This window comes from Corvus brachyrhynchos, unplaced genomic scaffold (assembly GCF_000691975.1).
Source record: "Corvus brachyrhynchos isolate BGI_N302 unplaced genomic scaffold, ASM69197v1 scaffold1, whole genome shotgun sequence".
NCBI lineage: Eukaryota > Metazoa > Chordata > Aves > Passeriformes > Corvidae > Corvus > Corvus brachyrhynchos.
The window spans coordinates 3,055,224-3,078,642 of NW_008237222.1; the positions used below are offsets into that span (position 1 = coordinate 3,055,224).

At 35.6% G+C, this 23,419-nt stretch overlaps 1 protein-coding gene across 1 annotated transcript in view; it reads right to left on the minus strand.

Annotated features, from left to right (window-relative positions):
* Window positions 1–23,419, minus strand: part of EML5 (echinoderm microtubule associated protein like 5) — a 114,586-nt gene that overhangs the window by 81,187 nt on the left and 9,980 nt on the right. The window contains exons 4-7 of the mRNA XM_008629819.2: window positions 9,102–9,261; window positions 6,644–6,742; window positions 6,015–6,083; window positions 2,614–2,799 (exon numbers count right to left, since the gene is read on the minus strand). Coding sequence (XP_008628041.1) covers window positions 2,614–2,799; window positions 6,015–6,083; window positions 6,644–6,742; window positions 9,102–9,261 — 514 coding nt within the window. The remainder of the gene's footprint in view (window positions 1–2,613; window positions 2,800–6,014; window positions 6,084–6,643; window positions 6,743–9,101; window positions 9,262–23,419) is intronic.

Below are 23,419 nucleotides of genomic sequence, written 5' to 3' on the forward strand. Positions count from 1 at the left end.
ACAGAAAACAGATAATCTGTCTGAATTAAGAATTCTTGTTTTGCTTGTTAGTGTTAAAGTTGCTATCTGTTTCCTTGGTTGCTCATGCTGGGAGAGCATGGTTTATTTTTCTCATTGAACTGTTTTTAAAAAGAAAAATGTCTTTTCAGCTTCGGCAATCACAACAAAGAGAACCAACCTTGGAAAAGAAAATGTTTTCTATATTAATGAAGACAATGTCTTAGTAATAACTTCATAAATCTGGGGCTGGACTATTTCTCCACATCACTATTGTGCTTTAGAAAATGTTTTCCAGTATCTCAAGTATCTACTGTTTATGCTGCAAGAAAAGAACGGTATTTATGCAAATAATGAGACATGTCTTCCTTCGATAAGATTACAGTTTACCTCAATCCTGTCGAGGAGTAATAATGCAGCATGATAAACAGGTATGCAGGTATAACAATTCCAACACTAGCATACTAAAGAGAAATTCATATCAATGCCCTACTATGTGCACACTTTTCCTTCAACAATACATGTACACCATAAATCTTGTTATTTACACTTGCATTTTCTTCGGACAAGAAGGACATCATTTATAAGTTATAAAATTAAGTCCATTAATTTATTAAGTAGCCATAAAATAGCATTATAATATTTTCGTATGGCTGAAGAGACACTGTCATTCCAAGTTTCCATATGTTGGGCTTAGAGGAGTCTGTCGATATTATCCTTTGAGGTAATTTTTTATTGAAAAAACAATAAATTCATTTTGTTGGAAATAAGTTTCCGTATTTTATTGGGGTTTTTTCCCCCTGAAATTGGTGATACTTGTAGTGACTCTAATCTCTTGTAAAAAAGAACTACAAAGACATAAACTTGTGTCCCTACTTAATTTTCAGTACTGCCAAGTACAGTTCCATCGAGCCTAGATGACAGAGCCAAAAATAGAAGGCAAGATGAGACCCACTCCAGGGTCACCTGAGCTCCATCCATTGATGTTACTGATGATAAGGAGCACTGCACTTCAAATTTCATCTTATGGTCAACTAAGAACTGACACAGCACATAAGGGAATGGAGCAACAAGCTCTCATCATCTTATGTTTTTTCAGTTGTGTCATTTCACACTTAAACACCTGAAAAGCACTGCATTATCTGAGAAATAAACTGCTGCAAGTCTAAATAATCCAAGTATGTTAATATGAAGGACAGCTGTCTTCTACAGCACCAACAGGATGGGAGACTATTTTGGCATCAGTTTTCGACAGGAGACTAAGTGCACTCCTTCCTCTGGGAGTCCAGGTCTCCACATGCAATGTCCAATCATCTTAGGAAAACTCAGAAAAAAGCAGAATGCTATTGAACACTTACTATGAAGACTAAAACCGGATCTGAAGTTACAAAGCAAGAATCAGGAATTACTCAACACCATAAATATCATACTTCCTGATTTATAATTTGGGCCTTCTTGAATACATTTAATATTTCCACACATGCATACAGGACAGTATGCTTGTGTGTGTTTATATGGTTTTTTTTTAATATATATACATACACTTCAATGTATATAAAGAAATCTCAAATGCAAAATATAGTCTGGAATATGTTTCGCACACAGATGTTCTTCATAACTTTATGTTTGTTCATAACCAGATACAGTGTCATTATACAACTGTCTGAAAAAGCAGTCCAGTCACTTTTAGATTATTAGTTCATTCAACAAGCTGCAATTATCCTGAATGAACATTTCTAAACCTTTGGTAAACCAAGAGTCTCCTTACTACAACTGACTGCAATGTCTCCCACACATATCATTCATCGCTTTGTCCCCTCCATTCTCCCTGATTAAATCAAAGAGTGACTCTTATACTTCAGTTACAGACGTCAAGCCACCCAGCCCAACATGCCAGTTAAAACAAACACATACTTACAAGCAAGAACCATTAACTGTTATTGATTTTTATCTAGAATTTTGAAGTTGCAATATCAGAACTCATATGCTCGTTTTTTCACTCCATGTTAAATTGCTAATATTGGAACTTCAATATTATCAAGAAAGTACAAGCTTTTAAAAAAAAAAAATTAACATTCAACCAGAAAATCATATAGCTTCATAAAGTGACTGTAGCAGTTTCACGCTTCATAGGTTAAGCCAGCCAGAAACTGGTTGGCTTTATTTTTAAGGTGATACTTGGACAATTAGAAGTCTAATCCTGCATATTACCAAATGAGAGGTAATGAGAATTTTCACAGTTTAGTATGCACAAATCAGATTGCAAACCACAAAGTAGTTTCTTTTGCTGCCTACTTTAATCACAAACCCATATGCTTTGAAATAACATGGAAAATATAATTAAAACTTACATAGCAAAATTATAATCACTTTATAGTCATATTAAACATTTCAATTAAAAGAAGGTATTACCAACCGCTTCGGAAAATTATTAAACTTTCATTGAGATGTCTTCGCTTTTCAAAGCTGTATACTGTTCTAACAAAATATCCAAATAAGACATACCGAGTATCATTGAAACCATTTAGGAACACAGACAAGGTGATTTTGCATTGCTCTTTCCAGCTTTCCAGAAATCTACTTAACATTTAAGATTATTTGGAGAGATATACTTACAGCATGTGCTCCCTGTATTGTCCGTACAAGGTTGATTCCTTTCCATACGTATATATCTCCATTCAATGCACCAGAATACGTCACTTCATCCCTAGCACAGGCGAGGCACAATATAGTCTGGAGATCACCAGTCTTGCCAAAGACACCACGTTTTGGCGTCAATGAGTTGCCACACAAGCTCCAGAACTGTAACATAAAGTGATTTAGAAAGATGGCTATTTTGCTAATACCTTATAATTTAATATGTACATCTGAAAGAGAAGCACCTTGCCTGCGAAATACATCACCATTCATCCCCTTTTCCATGCCTCAGTTCTCCAGTTTAACAATGTTTTATGTTATTAACCAACTTTATCTTTCCATAAAATCAGCATAACAGACTAGTTGGGAACAAATTTTGGGATATCAGTATTAAATACAACTAAAATTTTCAAATAATAATTTGTGAGTCAGTTGTATTTTCAGTTATTTTCAAAAAGCATTTCATAATAGAATTATCTTATCTTTCTTTGATATAAAACTTGCATGTTGAAAATGCTGCATTTGTACTTTATGTTACTTTAGACATTTCAAGATGCCACCTAAGCATGTAGATTTCTGATAAGGCTGCTATTTGCTCTGTTTGATAGCAGCTGGTTTTACTGTAGGCTTATTTCTCATCAGAACCACGGATCATACAAAGTAGCCATTTGAGGCAGAGATTTTTAAGAACTTCCTAATAAACCACTGGTATGTGATTGCAGCAATCACACAAGTGTGAATTTCCTCCTAGGTCACCCAACATGTACCAATGATGCCGACACTAAAGACATGCAAAGTCTCTTGTCAGAGTACAACGCCTGCCAACCAAGTCTCCAGATACACACTGTAGTTTCTGAGATCTCTGCAAACAAGAAGCATTTGCATATCCCTTTCAAACTCTCCTGTCCAAACATGTAAATGTGCACTGGAAAGTGAAGCTGATTAAGTAATCCAATGCTAAACATGAAAGCATCACTGCTGACAGGTTAATCTTACATTGTCTCAGTGTATACAGTTTCCTGTACACGTGTTAACGAAACTGTATTTCACAGCAAGGCACTCTGTTACCAATAATCAATTCAAAATCCTGAGCAGACTTCAATTAATATGGGATAATGTAAGCAGTTACCATGAACAGATTTTTGTACCTGCAATACTGTAACTGAGAAATAACCAGAAATAACCATTAATGATTAGAATAACTAGTACTAATTACACAAATCCCAGTATCTTAACTAGTTGTGCTGGTTTGGGCTGGGATAGTTATTTTCTCCACAATGGCTGGTAGGGGGCTGTGTTTTGGATTTGGCTGAACACAGGGTTGATAATACAGAGATGTTTTTGTTATTGCTGAGCAGGGCTTACACAGCCAAAGGCTCTTCTGCTTTCCTACTGCCACACTGGCAAGGAAGTTGGGGGTGCATGGGAGGCTGGGAAGAGACACAGCTTGGACAGGTGACCCAAACTGACCAAAGGGATATTCCAGACCATACGGCATCATGCTCAGTATATAAGGTGAGGGGAAGAAGGAGGGAGGGGGAGGAACATTTGGAGTGATGGACTTTGTCTTCCCAAGCCACCATTTTATGTGCTCTTGTGGAGATGGCTGAACACCTGCCTGTCCCTGGGAAGCAGTGAATTAAATTGAAAATTCCTTGTTTTGATTTGCTTGTGTGTGTGACTTTTGCTTTCCCTATTAAACTGTCTTCATCTCAACCCATGAGCTTTGTAGCTTTTACCCTCCTCTCCCCAGTCCTGCTGGTGGGGAAGTGAGAGAGCACCTCTTTGGGGCTTGGCTGCTGGCTGGGGTGAAACCATGACAGTGGTATTTTTTTAACTAAAGTACAGATTTCAAGACAGAGACCATGTTGTTGCTTGAGAAGCAACTACACAGTCACTGCATAAATCAAACACCTAGCTCCAACATGGAAGCAGGTGATGTATCTAAGAAAATAATTCCTCAATATCAGTTCACTTGGAACTATCTACATAACTTGATTAATTACTATTACAATTTGCATAAAATATCTGAGAAAAAATACAACAGTATTAAAAACATGAAAGTAATTCTTGATATCTGAAAGAACAAGAAGCTGTGGTTTAAGAAAAACACACATCAACAAAAATCTCTTGCCTGATCCAGGTGCCTAAATATCTCTAGAATTCTGATTTTCCACAATGTTTTCCCAGAGGAAACACCAATTATTTTTAAAATTATGTCACTATTTAAAAAGGCTTTGTAGAGCCTTAAAAGTTGCTCAAACAAACTTTTGCTTATCTAAACAGACATGTTTTCACATAATATACTAAATCGCTGCTGGCAAATATTAACTTACTATTGGCATAAAGGTCCTCTTAGAGAAGCAGAAAAGAAAGATCATTATTAACCAAGTTCATGGAAATCTGTAACTGACATGGTAAGCACTATGCCAAATCAGACTTATGCAATCTAGCCAACAGATTTAAGACTTTTTCCAGTAAGCCATTAATACATATTAGTCTAAAAGTTCATTGTATAAAAAGCAACACATTTTCCCCACCATGGGAACCTACACATAACAGCAATACAGAACTTTCAAGCTGCCATCTACTGCTGTTACATGGTAACACAGAAAACAGTGCATGGGAGAAGACACTGAGTTTGACTGATGTGAAACATGGTTCCTAATCATTGATAATCCTGCTGACAAAGTTAAACCTGAAAAAGAAGTTGTTTCTGCACAGCATTTTCTACATGGATCAAACAGAGCATGCTTGAAAAAGACATGAATTGTCCAAATTATGAATCCTGTAACAGGTACAGAGTGCTCCAAATGACAAAGGTATGAATACAAGCAGGGAAAATAATTAAAAGAAAAGAAAATGCTTGTTCTTTCTCTTCCACTGTCTCCCCATACTCTCTCTAAATGGTAAGAAATGGTTTTTCAATTCATTTCATCTCTGTAGCGCAGCAATTCATTCACTGTTCAAGACTCAGAAACCTGAGTACCTGGAGTCACCTTAAACGTGTGCATCCTGTCTTACACTACTTGGGATTTCAAACAACTGGTTTTAGAGAACCTAAATTTTAAATTATATTACAGTCATTATATACAATGCTACTGACAACTGTTTCATTCCTACTACATTACTTCTGCCATTCTGCCAGGGCATGAAGTCTTTTGAGCAGAAAGGGTCTGTTTTCCACTACACAGATCTTTTAAAATATCTAGTGTAGTCAGGTGTGATCCACGATCACAGTTCTAAGAACTAATATTATTCTTACACAGGACCTTCCATATTATCATTCCATATTCCTTTTAGACTCTATTTTTACATGTTTTATAGAGTATATACTACTGCAGCTTAAATATTTTATAAATTAAGAGTTATTTCATTACCTTGATGTGTTTTACGCCACAGCTGACGAGCTTGTTTGGCTGGTATAAATCCCAAGAAATATCAAATATCTGCATAAAAAAACCCAAAGATGTCAGCAGAGACGGCCCTTCTAGCACGGGACAGTTAAAACAGGAAAAACTTTTAGCAAATTAACAGGGAAACTGAAATGCTTTAATGGATTTATTGGAAAGACTTTTTAATCCTCTCATTCAATACTGAAGTTTCAATATATACCAAATATAGTTCTAGCTTTTTTTTCCCTAGAGTAACTAAAACACAGGATAAAACAACATTAAAGTTCATTTAAAGACTACAAAAATTTAAGGAATTACTTGCATTTTGATTTCCCATATGGGGATTAGGGTCTAAGAAGTGTATTAATTCTGCACTTCCCCTACGTGCTTACAGTCTCAACAAACCATACACAAATAAATATTGAGTTACAGATTTTATTCTAGAAGTAAATGCACACATTTTAAATATCTCCATGTCTTAATGCATATCAACTTTTATGCAAATTCAGTTTCTAAAACAAAATGGTTTTTGTTCAGACATAGGTCTAGTATGTATATACAGACATGCTTTAACAAACTAAAGTTACATTGACACTCAGACTATTTATACTTACTCTGTCTGTATGACCAGGAGCCATTGATAATAATTTTCCTTTTCTCCAGTCCCATACACAAACTGTGTTTTTCGAATCCAAACCAACTGAGACCAAACGCTAAAAGTGTCCAAATTAAACAAATAAAAATAACTCAATATATTAATGAAAGCTAAAGTCATTATTTTGAATGAGTGGTAAAAAATGCGTAACATATTTGAGCTAGAAGCAATAGCTCCATTTTGATATAAAAGAAAACATAAGCAATATCTTATGCCAAAGCATCTTTTCATGTGTATCATGATCAAAAAGATCTTCTTAGATAACAACGTATTTCTGATTTACAATGTTTAAGATACATAATTATATATAGCACATAGGGCAAGAAACAGTCAGGAAACATTTGAAAAAAGGAATAATCACTGAAGTTAATGAAACTGTATGTGTTTATCTTCAATTACATGTAACTTGCAGAATTTAGGATTTATTTTAAAAGGTCAAGAGATACAAAGAAAAAATATTTTCTTCAATCTTCTTGGCAACAAACAAAAGAATAGAAACAGTTAAATACTTTAAAAGCCTTTTGCTTGATTCTTCAAGATACATATGAGTAAATATTTATTTCCGAATCCTTTCTCAAATCCAAAGAGACCCCAAGAAGTCTTTATTATTCAGAAAGAGTTTGAAGCCAATTAAACTGTAAAACCAGGACAGGCAAAAAGATTATTCCAAGAAAATTGAGAAAAATAAAATTTTGAGATCTCCCTATGCTCTGCAGCTAGTCTGGTCTTGACTGTGAAGACACCTTGCACAGATTTCTTGACACAAATCATTGACTATATTAGCCAATGTTACTGTATCTGTTAACCAGTCAAAATGGAATTTCTCCTATAGAAATTCTCAACAGAAAGACTAACAGGATTGAATGAAAAAAAAAAAGCTGAGTGATTTTGGCTTAATTTTTAAAGAAAATAAGTATTTTTGTTCAGTTTATGCATGAATTGTGCCATCTTGATGTTGATAAATGAAAGTTTTTCAAATCTTTAGGAGAAAGTTTTTTTCACTGTTCAGCAGTTAGTACTTACACACATTAAAGAAAAATTTAGTTTCAATTTCTACATAGATTTTCCAGTGAGTTTGTAAAAGCAAAAACAAACTCCAAACTTGAATCATAATCCTTTTTTCCCCAAAGACAGAAACCTATTCCAAATAACATAATTCCTTTACTGTCTGAAAAACTCCAAGATTATGAGAAGAAAAATAAACAAGTTAAATACAATTTCTATCCATGCTTCCTATTTATTAATACTACAAAATCTAACCTTTCTATTTCATCTTTGAAAAGTTAGGGGATTTCAACCTAATTTGATGTATCTAGACCTTAAATTATGAAGGCCATTCAAGTGAGGAAGTGACACAAGTTTACACAACAAGAAAAATATAGAGAAAAGATATCACTGTGAAGTAGAAATGATGCTCTAGAAAGAAGCTGACTCTACAATCTGACTTCCTAAACAATGAGAGGTCATTTCAACAAACTCATAACTTTCCTACAACAATTACAACGTGTTTTAACAGAAACAAGTTACAGCTAGGCTTTCCTCTTGTGTGCAATACAGCTCCATTTGATATTCTCTTAAGGACAGCAACTGGTCTCTGCAATACATCCTCACTTGAGAAAACAGCAGTAACTGACAGATACTGACCTTTTTAGCAAGCAAAAGGAACTGAGACTACAGCTAAATCTGAGTATCACATTGCAAGGCTGCGTGGGAGGGAAAAAAGTGCTTCATAGACCAGGAAAGCACATCTCCAGAAAGGATTTTAATGCCTCTTCAGCTGCTACCTAACATGTGAATCTAACCATTACATTCTCCATTTCTAATACATCAGTCAAGAAAGCCTCTTTACTCAGAGGAGTAAGTGTCTGGTAAAAACAATCTCCATTATAGGCTGCAGCTCTGAGAACCAACTTACTACCCAGAGAAGGTTCAAAAGCAACAAAATTATAATCCAATGAAACCTTTTTCTTGGCTCTTAGATCCAAGATACATGAGTGAACAAACAATCAAAATGTGGAGAGCCATAAAATGCGTGACAGAGAAGGGGATACTGCCTGAAGGACTCCAAGATGAGTAACACAAGGGGGCTGCCATCGCTCTGGGCACCAGGCACGCCCCTGCACAGGGGAGGTCCACTGTCTCCATCCATTTAGTCTAACCCTGAACTGTTGCCCACACACCAAAACAACCTCCCTACTACCTCATCTCAATTCAAAAAACTTTTGAAGTTATACTTTTCTTGCCCAATGTGAATATCTGACATTCGTTAGTAATGTAATCTTATTTTCCTCAACTTGAGAATAAGCAGACAAAACCTGACATGATACAATACTTTTTTTAAGAAAAACTATGTGACAAGATTTCTAATACATAAACAATTTATCCAAGTGTTTGAAAAAAGAATATTTGTTACATACCTGACCATCTAAATCAAAGGCCAAGCAAGCTATACCATGTGTGTGAACGTCCTTCAGAACAGATACAGTTTGCACAGTGTATGAATCCCACACGCAGATGTATGGTTCCTTCCCAACTTGACCTGTTGCCACCAACACGCGTTCGGGATGCAAAGCAAGGCTGCCAAAAAAAAGATATAAAATATTTTTGCATGAAACTTTTGTATTTGCCTAGTTAGTTGCATTAATTTTTTTCCTTTGAAATTATTTTACAATATTTTCCCATTGATAGTCAATATTAAAAAGTCATTTTACGCCAGATTCCACAGTAGCTGTAAAATTATCTTAATATAGTACATACCAACATCTTTCTTGAATTAAACCTTCAAAAGCCTTCTACATTTAAATTAACTGCAAAATAGTCAATAATCCTTGTTCCAAAAGTGTTTACTAAACTAAGTCAGATTTTCATGCACTAAGAGAAATACCTTTTTTCCTTTCTTTCTACTTCTTAAAACTTAAAAACACAAGCAATGAAAAACAGAAGTTAGTGTTGAACTATCTACACACCAATCATCAATGGAGACATGTGGGCATCTCCAGAAATTCTATATTCCACCCAGTATTTGACATACTTTTTATGGCAGGACAGCTTGCTGGAGCTGTCTCCCTGCTGATTGTACAGCAACCCAAAGCATGACTAGCTTAGACTAGAGGCAATGACTACACTTCAGATGACCCAACGGAAGAGCCATGAAGATTATCTCAAATGTCTTAATTTTAATATAGAACAATTGGGAGTAGCTGGTTTTGAATAATTATTAACTTTCCGCATTTCCTAATAATTGTACAGAATTTTCTTATAGCTTGTATTTCAGTATTTCTGAGTGCACTTGAGGATCCTCAGAACTGTTTTGCCAAATCTGGGACCAAGCTAGAAAACATGCTAGTCAACAAGATATTTCCTCATTTTGTTTATGCCAGCAAGCTGTAAGGGAGGACTCGAGGTCTGAGCATTCAGATTTCATAATACAGAAAAGTAAGAATATATTCTAACAGAAAGCCAAACAAACTACTTGATTAAATTCCACACATACTAGATAACAGCAGTCCAGAATGATGTAGAAATACCACATGTAAGTCAGAAAGACATAATTTCCAAAGTTGGCTGTTTAATTTGGCTAAAAAGTTTCCTAGCCTAATGAATCCCAGGGTAGTGAGTGATCTTGACAGACTGGGGGACAGAACCACTAACAACACACAGGAAATATATTTATCTTCTCAAAATCACTTGGAAAGGAGAAAGGTTGAGCACTTTGCAAAGGTAAGATGATCTTCATACCTGAACACAGGTTTTGATAAATAAAGTTCAAGGGGTGGAGACAAGGTAAGTCTATAAATATAGACAAAACAGCAAGGTTAAAGCTAACCAGGAAATTACCAGGAAAAAATATCCAATTCAAAAGATGTATACATTTTCTATATACAGAAAGAGCAAGAGAAAACCACATTAGAAGATGCTTAATATTTTATGAAGTTTCACTACAGTACACAATACACTTCTAAATTTTTTCTGTTTTAGAATAGCAATTCAGCTGGTTGATACTGCTTGACAAATTCCACGTGCACAACTCTGAGCAGAACTTCTAACTTCAAAGTTGAAAAGGTAAAAAGCCTATGAACCTTTCCGTTTTTCTTTGGGAACTTCTGCTCTTTGCTACTGCCCGTTATCCTCAGCACCAGGATAAAGTAACCAACATGTCCCCACTTTGGTTCACTTCACTTCCAGAGCTGTTTCTCTAGTTCTTCCCTTCTTGATTATTTGACAGAGCAACTTCACAATTAAAAAACATGGCAGAAAGGAGCTGGCAGGCAAAACTTAACCACATTTCAATTCAGTTCTGCCACCTAATCCTGACTAACACCTGCACATCTCCCAGAGCACACAAAGGCAGATGGTGTACTCATAGGAAAAAGGAAAAGCATCTGGAGGGAGAGAAAATGCTGCATCCAAAATGATCTAAGTTTTAGAATGGCACCACAGAAAGGGAGCAATTAAACCAAATGGACAAAGAAATCTGAAAAAGAAAGTGAGAAGAACAAGCAAGAAAAAAGAGACAGAAACTAAGAGGCAAATAGAAAAAAACACAGCAGCCTCCTGTCTGATCCACCACCTCTTCAGTCCTGTCCTTATCTGTGCTACTAGTGCATTGTGCATTTTTAGACAAGCAAAAACCACCCTACAACTACACCAAAACACTCAGGCACCACCCTGGACACACACACAGGCAAAAGCACCCCCACACCACACATTACAAAACAATTTCCAGCAACCAAAAATTAGCTTTGCATGTTTTAAACTAAAGACCAGAGTCTGTAGAGAAACACAATGCAACAGAGATGGAAGGGACAACAGTAAAGGCACTACCATGGGAAAGGATAACATTGTCCTTAGCCCAAGTGTAGTGACTAATTTCATTCAAAGAATATTTGGTAAACATAGAGAAGGTCTTCTCTATTTCTAATGAATTAATGGCAAATAATAACCAATAGAAATATCACAGTACTAGTTCTTTCTACATCACAATACAGAGTACTGGCTTAAATAACTGAGCTCAAATTCTGCCTTCATATGGGATAATAATGCAGCACAAATTAAGATCCAAAGCCTGTATTTTAACCACAACAGACAACACGGTAGAATTACCAATGTCCTTCCCCTATCATTTCAGTCTCTATAGTAAACTGCTAACAACTTTTCTAGACAGTCATTGAAAGAAGAAAATATTTGTACACCAAATATTTTAAGACAGTTAGCTTTTTTAAAAAATGCAAATATGGTGAGTTTTCAGGGAAACTGATTAGCAAAGCTGTTAGCAGCAGCTGAAGAAACACCTATCTGAAAATACCTGTCCGCATCTTTTCTTACAAACCAAGGAGTGAAGGACAGCTTAAAGTACTACCTGTAAGTATTCTATCTCACAGGCTATCAGAACAGATGAAAAAGAGAAGCTTGGAAAAAGTCAAGGGACTACTTTTTCTATTACCAACACTAAACCAATAGCTGTTACACTTACTTACATGATTTTCATATGAGCCATGAATGGTAAGACAATGTTTTTTCCTTAATACTCAAGTCTTGGCTATTATTAATCCCATGGAGCACCCTGCAGAATTATGGATCTGAAATTTTGGGTCCTCATCAAACATCAAGGATTAGACTCCGATTTTACGCTGTATGGTGACTCTTTTCAGTTCTTTCATTGGACTATGAGTGATCAAGCAACCCCTATAACCATAGCAATTAATACAAAAATACTGTATCTGAATTTAACCTCTAGAGCAAAAGCATCGATACAATTCACAAATTTGGGAATTTTCATTGTTAAAACAGCCCTGAGCTAAACACTGTAAATAGTTCCCCAGTGCAGAAAGAAAAAGTTTAACTAGAATGGGTGCCCAGAAATGAGTAACAATGAACACTTGCCATATACAGACTATACGAACGCGTGGGTGCGATGCAATTAACAGGATCAAACAATGAGTTTGAGCTCTCTCTCTGGATACTCCGGGTAAGATCTTCAACACACCTCTACTGAGATGTTAACTTCATACAACTCTGGGATGGTATCTGCAATAGCTGCTTGCCATTCATCCATTCAGTTCCTGACGTCAGGCAGAAAAGTATGAGTACGGCTCAGCTCTAAAGGCAGTTTTCAAATCTGTTAGTATGGGACCTATGGGCTTAGGTACAGAGTCCCTCACAAATATTTTCTTGCATTTTTTTTTTCTTAGGGAGAAGAAAGAGATTAGTTAGTGGCATAAGAAGCTCTGTACTCAGAAGAAGAGGACTTGTGTTCCCTTTACTGCACTCAGAAGGAGAGAACTCATGTTCCCTTTACTATCCTGGTAATGAGAGCTGGTATGACCTATCCAGCTTAGACTGCTGAAACTGTGCTTGCATCTAGCCCACACAGCTAGACTGTAAACTGGTGCTCGATTTCTTTCCTCTTCCTTGAAGGATGACTAAGCTGATGAATGAGATACTGCTGCTTCTCAAAAAAAGGAAACAGATATTCCTAATGAGACAAGTTCTTCAGGCCTCCTTGTTTGCCTCTGGCTTTTCTGACCTGGGCTTTTCAACAACAGATGTTAGATCTAATGTCGTGTCTCTGAAGAAGTAGATATGTAAGAACATGTCCAAAAGGCAAACATGATCATGAAAAAAGCGGGTATTAAGCTAACAAACTGCTAAGTCAAATTAATTTTTAAATTGGCTCTAGAATTTGGTACTTCTTAAAAGAGTTCAGAAACAGAAAATTCAAAAAACATGCTTGTCACTGTTGCAACAAGCCAAATAGCTGGACTTGCAGTGAACTGAGATTTCCACTGATATGTCTGAATGACAGGTCTTTTCCTAGCCAGATATTCAAATTGGGCTGAAATGCAGTAGTAGAGTTTTAACAGTATACTGAAAAGGGATATGTTTCTCACTTTAGTACATTCACACTCCTCTTTTTAACACATACAGAAAAGGTTCTTTCTCCCTTTCAGAGCAATAGGTAAGCATTTCCCAGCATTTTGACCAGATCCATGCACTATACAAGACCAGTGTTAGATTATTATATTAAATACTAATGGCACCCAATGAAAAAAAAAACATAAAACCTGCCCATGTTGTATCTGCGTGGAATGAGACTAGAGACATGGATAAGACCCTCCAATATGTGTGAGCTTTGTAGTGGCAGGGGATCCTGAAGGAGAACAGTCAATAATAAACTACTTGATAATAAAATAAATTAAGACCTTTTTTTTCATCTTTACTTGGTTTGTGCTGAGAATTAGCAGGCATTGATTAATACAGACAAGCTGCAGACAAGGATACAGTATTAAAGATGATGTTTCCTTAGCAACAATATTGGATGAAAATCCAAGAATATATTCATGTGACTACTCCTGAGCTTCATAAAACTAGGGCACCAGTAAAAATGCACAAAAGAATACTGCAGTAAAATAACAGCATCTCAGACATCTATTAATTAAGAGTTAATTTCGAGTGTGAAATCGTTTCTATGCTTAAATAAAGCAACATATTTTCATGGTATGTTTACAGACACTTTACATACAGTTGAGAATATTTTCTTATTTGCTGTCATTTATCCATGTTTCCCAGAAAGAATAACAGGGGAAGGTACAAACCATTTCTGTCATACTATTTAAGATCTTAAAGCAGAAAGAGCTGTAATCAGCAAACACCTCTCATCAAAGTTTTAGCAGATCAAGTCAGAGCACACTGACAAAACAAAGCAGTACTCGTAATGGAGCATCAGCACTGGCCTTCCATATAGTTATTGCCTCAGCACCAATAATGTCAAATATGGCTTTCTAAAGATTCCTTAAATTGCACAAGCATCCAATTTCAAAGTAAGAGAGTCTGAAGGGGAGAAAGGGCTGGTGAACCCACACTGTACATTGGTTATTCCCAGCTGCAGTTTATCTCATTATCATTCCATATTTTCTCCTCTTGGATCTGAATGTTTTTAGATTAACAAGAAACATGTATAAACAACCCAGAGAATCCTAAAGATTGCTTTGGGCTTCTGTCTGTTCCTGAACTCCACAGAAGGGGCAAAAAAGAGAAATCAGATGTACTTCAAAGAGAAGGAAGGAGTTACAGAGTAAAGCAACATTGATGCAAAGTTCCCAACTCACTGAATATGAGAACTGAGTAAAAAGATTCTGGGAACTATATGCCCTTCTCTGAAGATGTCCATTTTCATCTTGCATTCTCATATCCTCCACTGCTGAGGAAGGGATTGGCTTTAGCTTTCTAGTAAGTTATCATCTCTAGAAAACTGATTAAAGACATTGCCCTTCTTTTCAAATATGAATGATTTTGCCAGTGCCAGTAGGAGAACTCATGGTTTGACCGAGTGAAATTGCTGAATTTTTACCAATTCTATGTGATCTCGACAATTTAATCACCAGGTTTTCACAATTTGAGGAAGAAATTTCTTTTCTAATATGCCTCTTGAAAAAGAAGACAGCAAAATTACTTACATGTCCCTAGCTAAAGAATCTTCTCACATGAAAGCTAGAAATATCATCCACTCCAGAATCATTTGGAGTAAAATGTGCTAAGATAATGTCCTGTTATTCTTTATTAGCTATTCATATTAAAGAACTGGTGGTACAATAATGTGACATACTAGAGCCAGAAGGTAAGAATCCCACCTAAAAAAATATTCAACTTCCTTCCTTCCTTCCTCACAAGACAATGAACAGACTTAAGACCAATTATTTAAACCATTATTACATATAAAGTCTCAAATATTACTCCCCTAGAACTAGCAAAAAAAAAAAAAAAAAAAAAAAGTTAAAAAAAGGAAAAAGGGAAAGGAAACCAGAAGTGCAAGATCTGTGGAGAGAGAAGACATAGTGCAATCAGCTGTCAGTAACTTAGGCAGGGGGCAGTGCAGCCACTCAGCTCCGTTGGGTCACTAGATTTGATGACACAAAAGAGATCCCTTAACAAATCAGAGAAGTACTAGTAAATTATTTGGTTAGGATTAGTGAGTCACAAAGTTAGAAAGCAGTCTTTCACTCCTGAACATGTGTGGTGAAAACCATACAAACCTACAAAATGATCACAGATTAAAAAACCAACACAGTTTAAAATTGAAGTGGAAACACTGATTTCCCATTCTAGACAGTTTAGAAGCTAAGAAACTACTTTACTAAAGATTATCATGCTGGAGACACTTAATTATGGGGAAAATGAGACAAGCATGGCTATAAAACATGAATAGAATTAATTTCAAATAAATTTTGTAATGAAATGCAGTCTAGAAGGTGAAACTAAATTGTAGATACAAAAATGCTGCTAGCAAGGATTTTCTTGCTATTTTCTAAGCCCATGAGAGACTTTTCTCTCTCACAGAAGAGGTAGCAGAGTTATGTAAACAACCAAACACCTGCAACCTTGGAAAGTCTTGTTTATGGTACAGTAGAAAAATATTTTGAAAATGGATGTTTTAGGATTTTAGCCAATCACCCCAAGGGGTGGCTGATCCTTGTCCAATTAGACTATGAAGGAAAAAGTCTATAAAAGAGTTTGTAAAATAATTAAATAAATCAATCTTGCTGCACAATTCCTGCCTGCTGGATCTTCTCTCCTCCTCCTCCCTACAGCTGCGGGACACGGTGATATACCCTAGGGCCCAGGCCTGCGGTAATACTAAATGGCAAAAGTTCTTACCACATTTAAATTTACTCATTTTTCAGTGCACAAAGACTCATTCCATTGCCAAATTAGAAATCTACAGAATAAATTATTTAAGGCCAAAGAAGTATTTACTCCAAATTTTTTAGCCAAGACCATTTCAAAAGTTTCTTTTCAAAGAAAGGTTATTTTGGATGCTCCTGACTGTGCAAGTTAACTAAATTAACTTGCTTGATGTACAAAAATTTCTTGTTTCTAAATCTTTCACTACTACTAAAACCTTTTGAACAACCCTTTACCCAGTCATTATGATTTGCTGCTTCCCTACGAGATTTACAACAGTTTTTAACCACTGATCTTCCATCTATTATTTTTAAAATATATACTAGATCTTCTAGTATTGCATAGGAAAAAAAAATCACAGAATGTAAAATTTTCTTTCATATTTCTGAACAAGTATATGAAACAGCAATTCAGTCTTTTCTCCTGTGGGACATACTGATGAAAATCTCTGAATGTGCAAGAACTTCTCATCTGAATATTTGAGTGGAGTCACGGAATAATTAGTGACAATTTTTGAAAGGTTCTTCTTTTATACAGAAAGGTTATCCTGATAAAATTAGCAGTTGGCTTAAAGTAAGGAATGGTGGGAAGAAGGCAGTGGCAGAGCTGCTATTGAAAAAAGCTGAGATAAGCACAACATTCATCCTGTGCTTCAATTGACTGTATTTCATTACCCACCAAAGAAGGCTTAGAGCAGAGGAGAACACTATCTTGCCAGCCCTGGAGACTGCAGATACACTAGATTTCTTCAGGAGTTCTTGAGAATATCAGGCCTACAGGTATTCTGAAAATATTCAACAGAGATGTTTTCCTACAGGAAAAAAGTCAAGGATATCTGTAACACTTGTCTCAAATTTACCATCCTGGAATCTAACTTTGCACCCAGAAAAGTGAAAAGAACCAGGATACCACTTAAAGTTGGGACAACTTCTGAACCCTTGTTCAGAAAAAAAACTATAAAAATGAGATAAAGGCCACAAAAGTATATACACAAAAGACCATCTCCCAAAACAAACAAAATCCCCACATGTACCAGAACCATAAATAAAACAGGAAAGAAGTACAGGAAAACTAGAGAATATTGAAGGGACTCAGAGGTCAATGTGCAGTTGGTAGGTAATGAAAGATGTCGCCCATGTGGGCTCACAAAATTAATTACTGAAAACTAATAAAAAGGAGAAGGTGGATAAAGAACATTCATTAATAACACTTTCAAGAAAATACAAATCTTCTGCTTAAAATTTATGTTCATCTCAAGAATACTGATCCAGTTGACTAATCCCAATATGAAATGTAATGTAACATTCATTCTCATAAGCACATGCTGTAACCTGCAAAAGATAAAATCATGATTATTTATAAATTATTACTGAATAATGTTTCAAAGGCTATTCATTTTTGTGGTATCAATTTCTATGGCAGAAGAAACAGCAGTTAAATAAACAGTTAAGCAGAAGACGAACCTGTAACTAAAAACCACAAATACCACCTAACGTGCAACCTTGATCTAAAAAAACCCCCAAACCAAACATTTACCAGTTCTTCAAATATTCCTGTTATTTCCCCAAGTACTCCAAAAGGCTATTTCACTTAAAATGTCACACTTTGCACAATAAATCTTCAGGCAATTTCCAAATGCTGTCAGATGCCTTGTCTTGATCTAAGATAAAGCATAATTCACCTTGTTTGCTCTTGTAGAGAGATTATAAGCAGGAAACAGGAATTAGCATAGTTCTAAAAGTTTATACTGTTTCTAAAGGTTTATACTGTTGTCAGCTAACCAAAACATAGAATTAACCCACTCATTCTGCATGCTGTCTTGATAAAATGGAGACATCTAACCACCATGACTAAAATTCGTAATTGTTTTAAAGTGATTTTCATATTTAAATACATTTTGGGTTTTTTCCACAATGGCATCTATACATAATATTTGCATGCACTTATATCACAGTCTGACATTTTCAGGAGCTTTGTTCTTGAAATAAGTTACCCTATGGCTCAGAAAATGGAAGGGTCACTGTTATTTTTAAAATATCCAACTAGATTTAGTCAAAAGAAATGTCCCACATAAATAGAAAGAATCAAAGCAGTAAAACACTCTTTTAGAACATTGTTATAAAACTATGTTATATCTACAAATTTCATTCTCAGTAGTGGTAAAGTAAAAAATATATTAAGTAATCAGGAGTAAAATGTATGAGCTAGAAGTGAGAACACAATGATTTTAATGTAACTATGAGCAATTTATAAACATGATTTTCAGCTTGGACACATTTTCTTTATTACTAGGTATGGTCCTTTGCCTCAGTTTTGTTTCTTTTCTCTCAGTTGAATTCTTCACCTTAATCAAGCATTTTATTTACATGCAATTTTATGGCAAATATCTTATCAATATACATCATATGAAGCCAAAGTTTAAGGTGTAATACTTCCTATAGTCAACACAGTGTAAAAGGCAAATGAAAAATTTCCCTAAATGCAATCTGTCACCAGTCTGACTAAACCATCAGTGGAAGTACTACTGCAGGTACCTCTAAAGCTGATCATTTTGTTCAAACTGACATTATTCTCTCCAGTTATGCCACTCACTCTCTGGATACATTTCTCTTGATTCTTGAATTCAAATCCCCAAAAAATGAGCCCCTGAAAATATTTATCAATGATGACCTCACAAATATTTGAGCAGTTAGAAGTTGGACATTGCTGTTAGACTAGAAGGTTTGGTTTTGGGATGGGGTTTGGGGGGGTGGGGGGACTGGATTTTTGGGGTTTTTTTGTTAAAATGATTTGTGCTTCTAAAGCAAAAGAATCAGACTGACCTTTGCATACAGATAGGAGTATTGATCCATCCTGTCTGCAGCCCAAAGCAATAGGCACTACAAAGGAACTCCTCTGAAAAAGCTTGGAAGACCAAACAGTGAAATTAAATTAGAAACCTATGAAAAATGGTTGGAAGGATTGTTCACTGTATTTTCTGAACTAATATCTGAATACCCAGGGCTTTCATAGAAGAATAAGCATGAGGCACCATCTTACATAACTTACTCAAAACAAAAGGAGTCTACCAGGAAGCCTCTCAAAAGTAATGAGGATTCCTAGTTAAAGGAAAGTCTTTTGCAACTAGACTGAGGATAGCTACTCTGAAGAAAAGATACAGTATTTCTGTGGAGATTTAATAATGCAGGTATCCTCTAGCAGTTAGGTAAAGTAACAAGAAAAACTGCTTTTCTAACAGAATTGGTCTCACAAAAACATCTTACTTCAAAAGCAGAGTAGTAGTGGTGTTATCAGACGGTGCACGCACTGGAATTCTTTGTGGTTTCTATTTTTTGCAATATAAAACTGATAGGTACCATAAGCCCGGCTTAAAAATTCAATCATACCTTTTGCTACCAAGAGTAAAGGCAATCTTGGCTGATTCTGACCTTTTTTTGTGCAAATCAAGCACTGCATTTTCAAAGTCTATTACTACGGTAATAGCTACAACAGCAATGCAAATGATGATACTGGGTATTTCTTGTACAAATGAAAGACTTTCGTAGCCACTGGAGTAATCAGAGCAATCTGTGCCTAATGGAAGTGATTTGTATGTATCTATAACATTCTGTAAGATGCTTCACTGTTGCACCAGGTGATATTCATACTACACCAGATGACACACCAGAATCTCACTGGGCAAAAAATCTTCATTACATGTTTCAAGAGAACATTCAACATCATCTAGGTTAAACATTCAACCAAATTATTAAGATGGTTATGGGAGGTTTCACACTCTGCTACCTAAGTTCAAGGAAAATTATAGCTTTATATTTCTTTCCAAGGTATTTCAAGAGCTCAGTAGCTTTGCTTACCATGTGAATGCAGCAAAACCAATCATTTATTTTAAGTCAAATAAATATATTGTGAATAAACCAATTTCCTTGATCATACTATAATAGCATTATAATTTAGGTGTATCTTAACAAATCTAAATTTTAATGTGAGCATATGATTCATCTTTATCAGTACAGATTAGACATCTTTGCCACTTTTATGAATAATTAATTATTTTTCCTTTAAAGTCCTTGATGCTAAACAAAAGTGCTGTCCTAAATCACAAATACAATTCTGTAAGTTGTATAATAATACTTTGAAAAACTAGATAAACTACATCTTGAAGTGAAAAAAAGCCCTTGAGATATTATAAAAGGTAGCGCTAAATTCTATGGATCTTTCAGCTTAATGTCAGTGTCAGCCTAAACTTCAAAAACCCGAAAATGTAGATGACATAAAACCAGAAACATCTTTTTGTAATTATTTCAGGTTCTGTTTCAAGCACACATCTTTTTTAAAAAGCCTACAATGCTTGTGCTATTAATCACAGTAAAATCTAAACTGATTTCTTGATATGTCATACAGAACACGTACCCTATGGTTTTCAATCTAGAACAATTAGAGGGGGATAAAAAAATCAACAATTCAATTTTATTGAAACATGCTAAGTTACTGCCCATCACTATCATCATAACACTGCAAACACAATAAGTTAACCCCATAATGCTGTTAAAAAATTGACAAGGAGCATAATCTACTTTCTTCCCTATATCAAGAGAATGACTAACAAATTGGAACACTGAAAATGCAGGTAAACAGAAACATAACTTCTTTGACTACAATTTGGAAAAACTAAAAGATTAGGGCAGACCTCAAAATTTCTGCAGAAATACTTCAAAAATTTTACGAATCAAACATTATTAAGCCTTTGGTTACACTTCTGTTCTTCTCAGATGTTGTCCTAGAGCCTCATGTTGTTGCAATAGCTCTGAGAAAAAGACCCAAGTACCAAATCAAGAATAGCATTTTCTACAGAACCAAGATGTTTTCCCATTTAAGTATTGACCTGACCCTGCCTGTGAGCCCTGACAGAATCAGATCAGAAGGTGATGTGACTGCTGGCTATGAAAAGCACAATGCATGAAGGCAAGCTCCTAATCCTGTAGCTCCTTGCTGTGTTGATCTACTTTAATCAATTTCTAGTATGTTTTAAATGTTCAGTTCTAGTTGGATATTTTTGGTATTTCTATTCATGCAGTTTTAATCAGGAAAAATAAATTTTTCAATGGTATGCAGGTGTATTAAACAACCAGCTTATTTTAGTCTCACTTCAAACTGAATCCAGGAAATATTTTATTCTGTATTCCTAAAATATTTTCATTTTATCAAACAAAATCCAAGAATTTTTTTTTTTAAAAATGACAAACAAAACTCTTGATAAAAAAAAAAAAAATTGTAATGAAGATTCAACAATAAATCCTCGATAAAATCTTTCAGACAGTATAACATCTTCCACAACAGGTCTAGAGCTACCCAGAAAACTTGGTTTTCCTCAGGGAGAAGGCACATCACTGTCTTTCATCTCTCCCCTGATCTGTTTAAGATATGAACCCAAATCTTCCCTTCAGACTTTTACACATTCAACAATTTGAGACCACTTAGCATGAAAAGCTGGGAAGAGCTTAACTGGGACTTTGTCCTTGTGAATGACAGCATAAAATGGTCATCAGGGTAATTATTTCACCCCTTGCCCTAGCAATTGCTTCTGCTGCAAGAAATGCCATTTTGACTGATAGACAAAAGATACTGAAGCTAGAGGCTTATAGGAGGACTGCTTAGTTTAATTATGACATAATTTAGGTTCTATTTAAGTCATTACTTCCTTCACGGAGTGAAATAAACTGAGTATGCTCAAGAAGATCATCTGGAGATGATAAAGTGAGTCAATTGATTTATCTTTAGTATAAACAAAAGAACCATGACACCATATAAGCCCAAAGAATAAGCTAAGGAGAAGACTTGATTTTTCAGCTGGAAATATAAACTTTCTGGGGAAAAAGAGAAATCAGTTCCTCTAAAGATCATATTCAGAAATGAAGAATGCCTTAATGGCTTATTAACAAAGTACAATAGCTTGGTGAATTAACCTGCTCAAGTGATTTGGGTGGCTGTCATCGACCTCTCAGAATGGTACACATTACATGACTTCAGCATTGCTTTCATTCTTTGAAGCAAGAACGTGGTTTCCTCATCAAGTGCAAATGGAGAACGAACCCCAGGTGCTGTGTTTGAGCAGGAACCCACCAGCACACACCCCAAAGCCCGTTCTTTGTTACAGAAAATGAACCATTAAAGGTATTTCATTTCACAGTAAACATTCTATTGCATATCAAAACCCCATAATCTATTGTTAATGTCTAATTTTCTTCAAGAAAATATAATTTGAGAAATTATTTCCTTAACTAGATTTACATTAAATTAGTTTTATTTGAATTTGTGTGTGGGAAGAATAATGTTTGTAGTCAAAACACTGAAGCTTTCAAACTGAACCTCCAGTTCTGGAAACTCACACTGAGTTCAGCATGGGCCTACAGCTTTTATTTTTGGTTGGAAAGTCACTTGACTTGTCACTGGGCACCACTGAAAAGAGCCTGGATCCATCTTCTTTACACTTTCCCTTCAGCTATTTATAAAATTGATCAGATGCACTCTGAGCCTTCTCTTCTCTGGGCTAAATGGTCGCAGCTCTCTCAGCCTTTTTCAGAGAGATGGTCCAGATTCTTAATCATCTTTGTGGCCCTTCGATGGACTTTCTTTAGTAGTTCCACATGTCTCTTGTACTGAGGAGCCCAGAACTGCACACAGTACTCCAGGTGCAGTCTCACCAGCACTGAGCCAAGGAGAAATACTCCTACCAAGGAGTTTCTTTGGGACTTAAGAACAAAGACGGGTTTCCTAACACCATACCTAATAATCCAGACTGTATGTACCTTGTATGTTTCCGAAGTATTAGACAAGCAATATTTTGAGGTGTTTCTATGCATGATCCATTTCACATTTGAAGCATAACTGTTAAATGGATTTTATTCCCGTTTTCGTCCAGTACAGATATTAGAGGATACAAAGGGGGATGACTGGCCTTCTTCAATGGCTATAATTATTGAAATAGTTTGGGAGATTACCTTTCTGCAAATGAATAAACAAGAGAGTTCTCTTCTAGAAAGAAAGGTCTGGACTG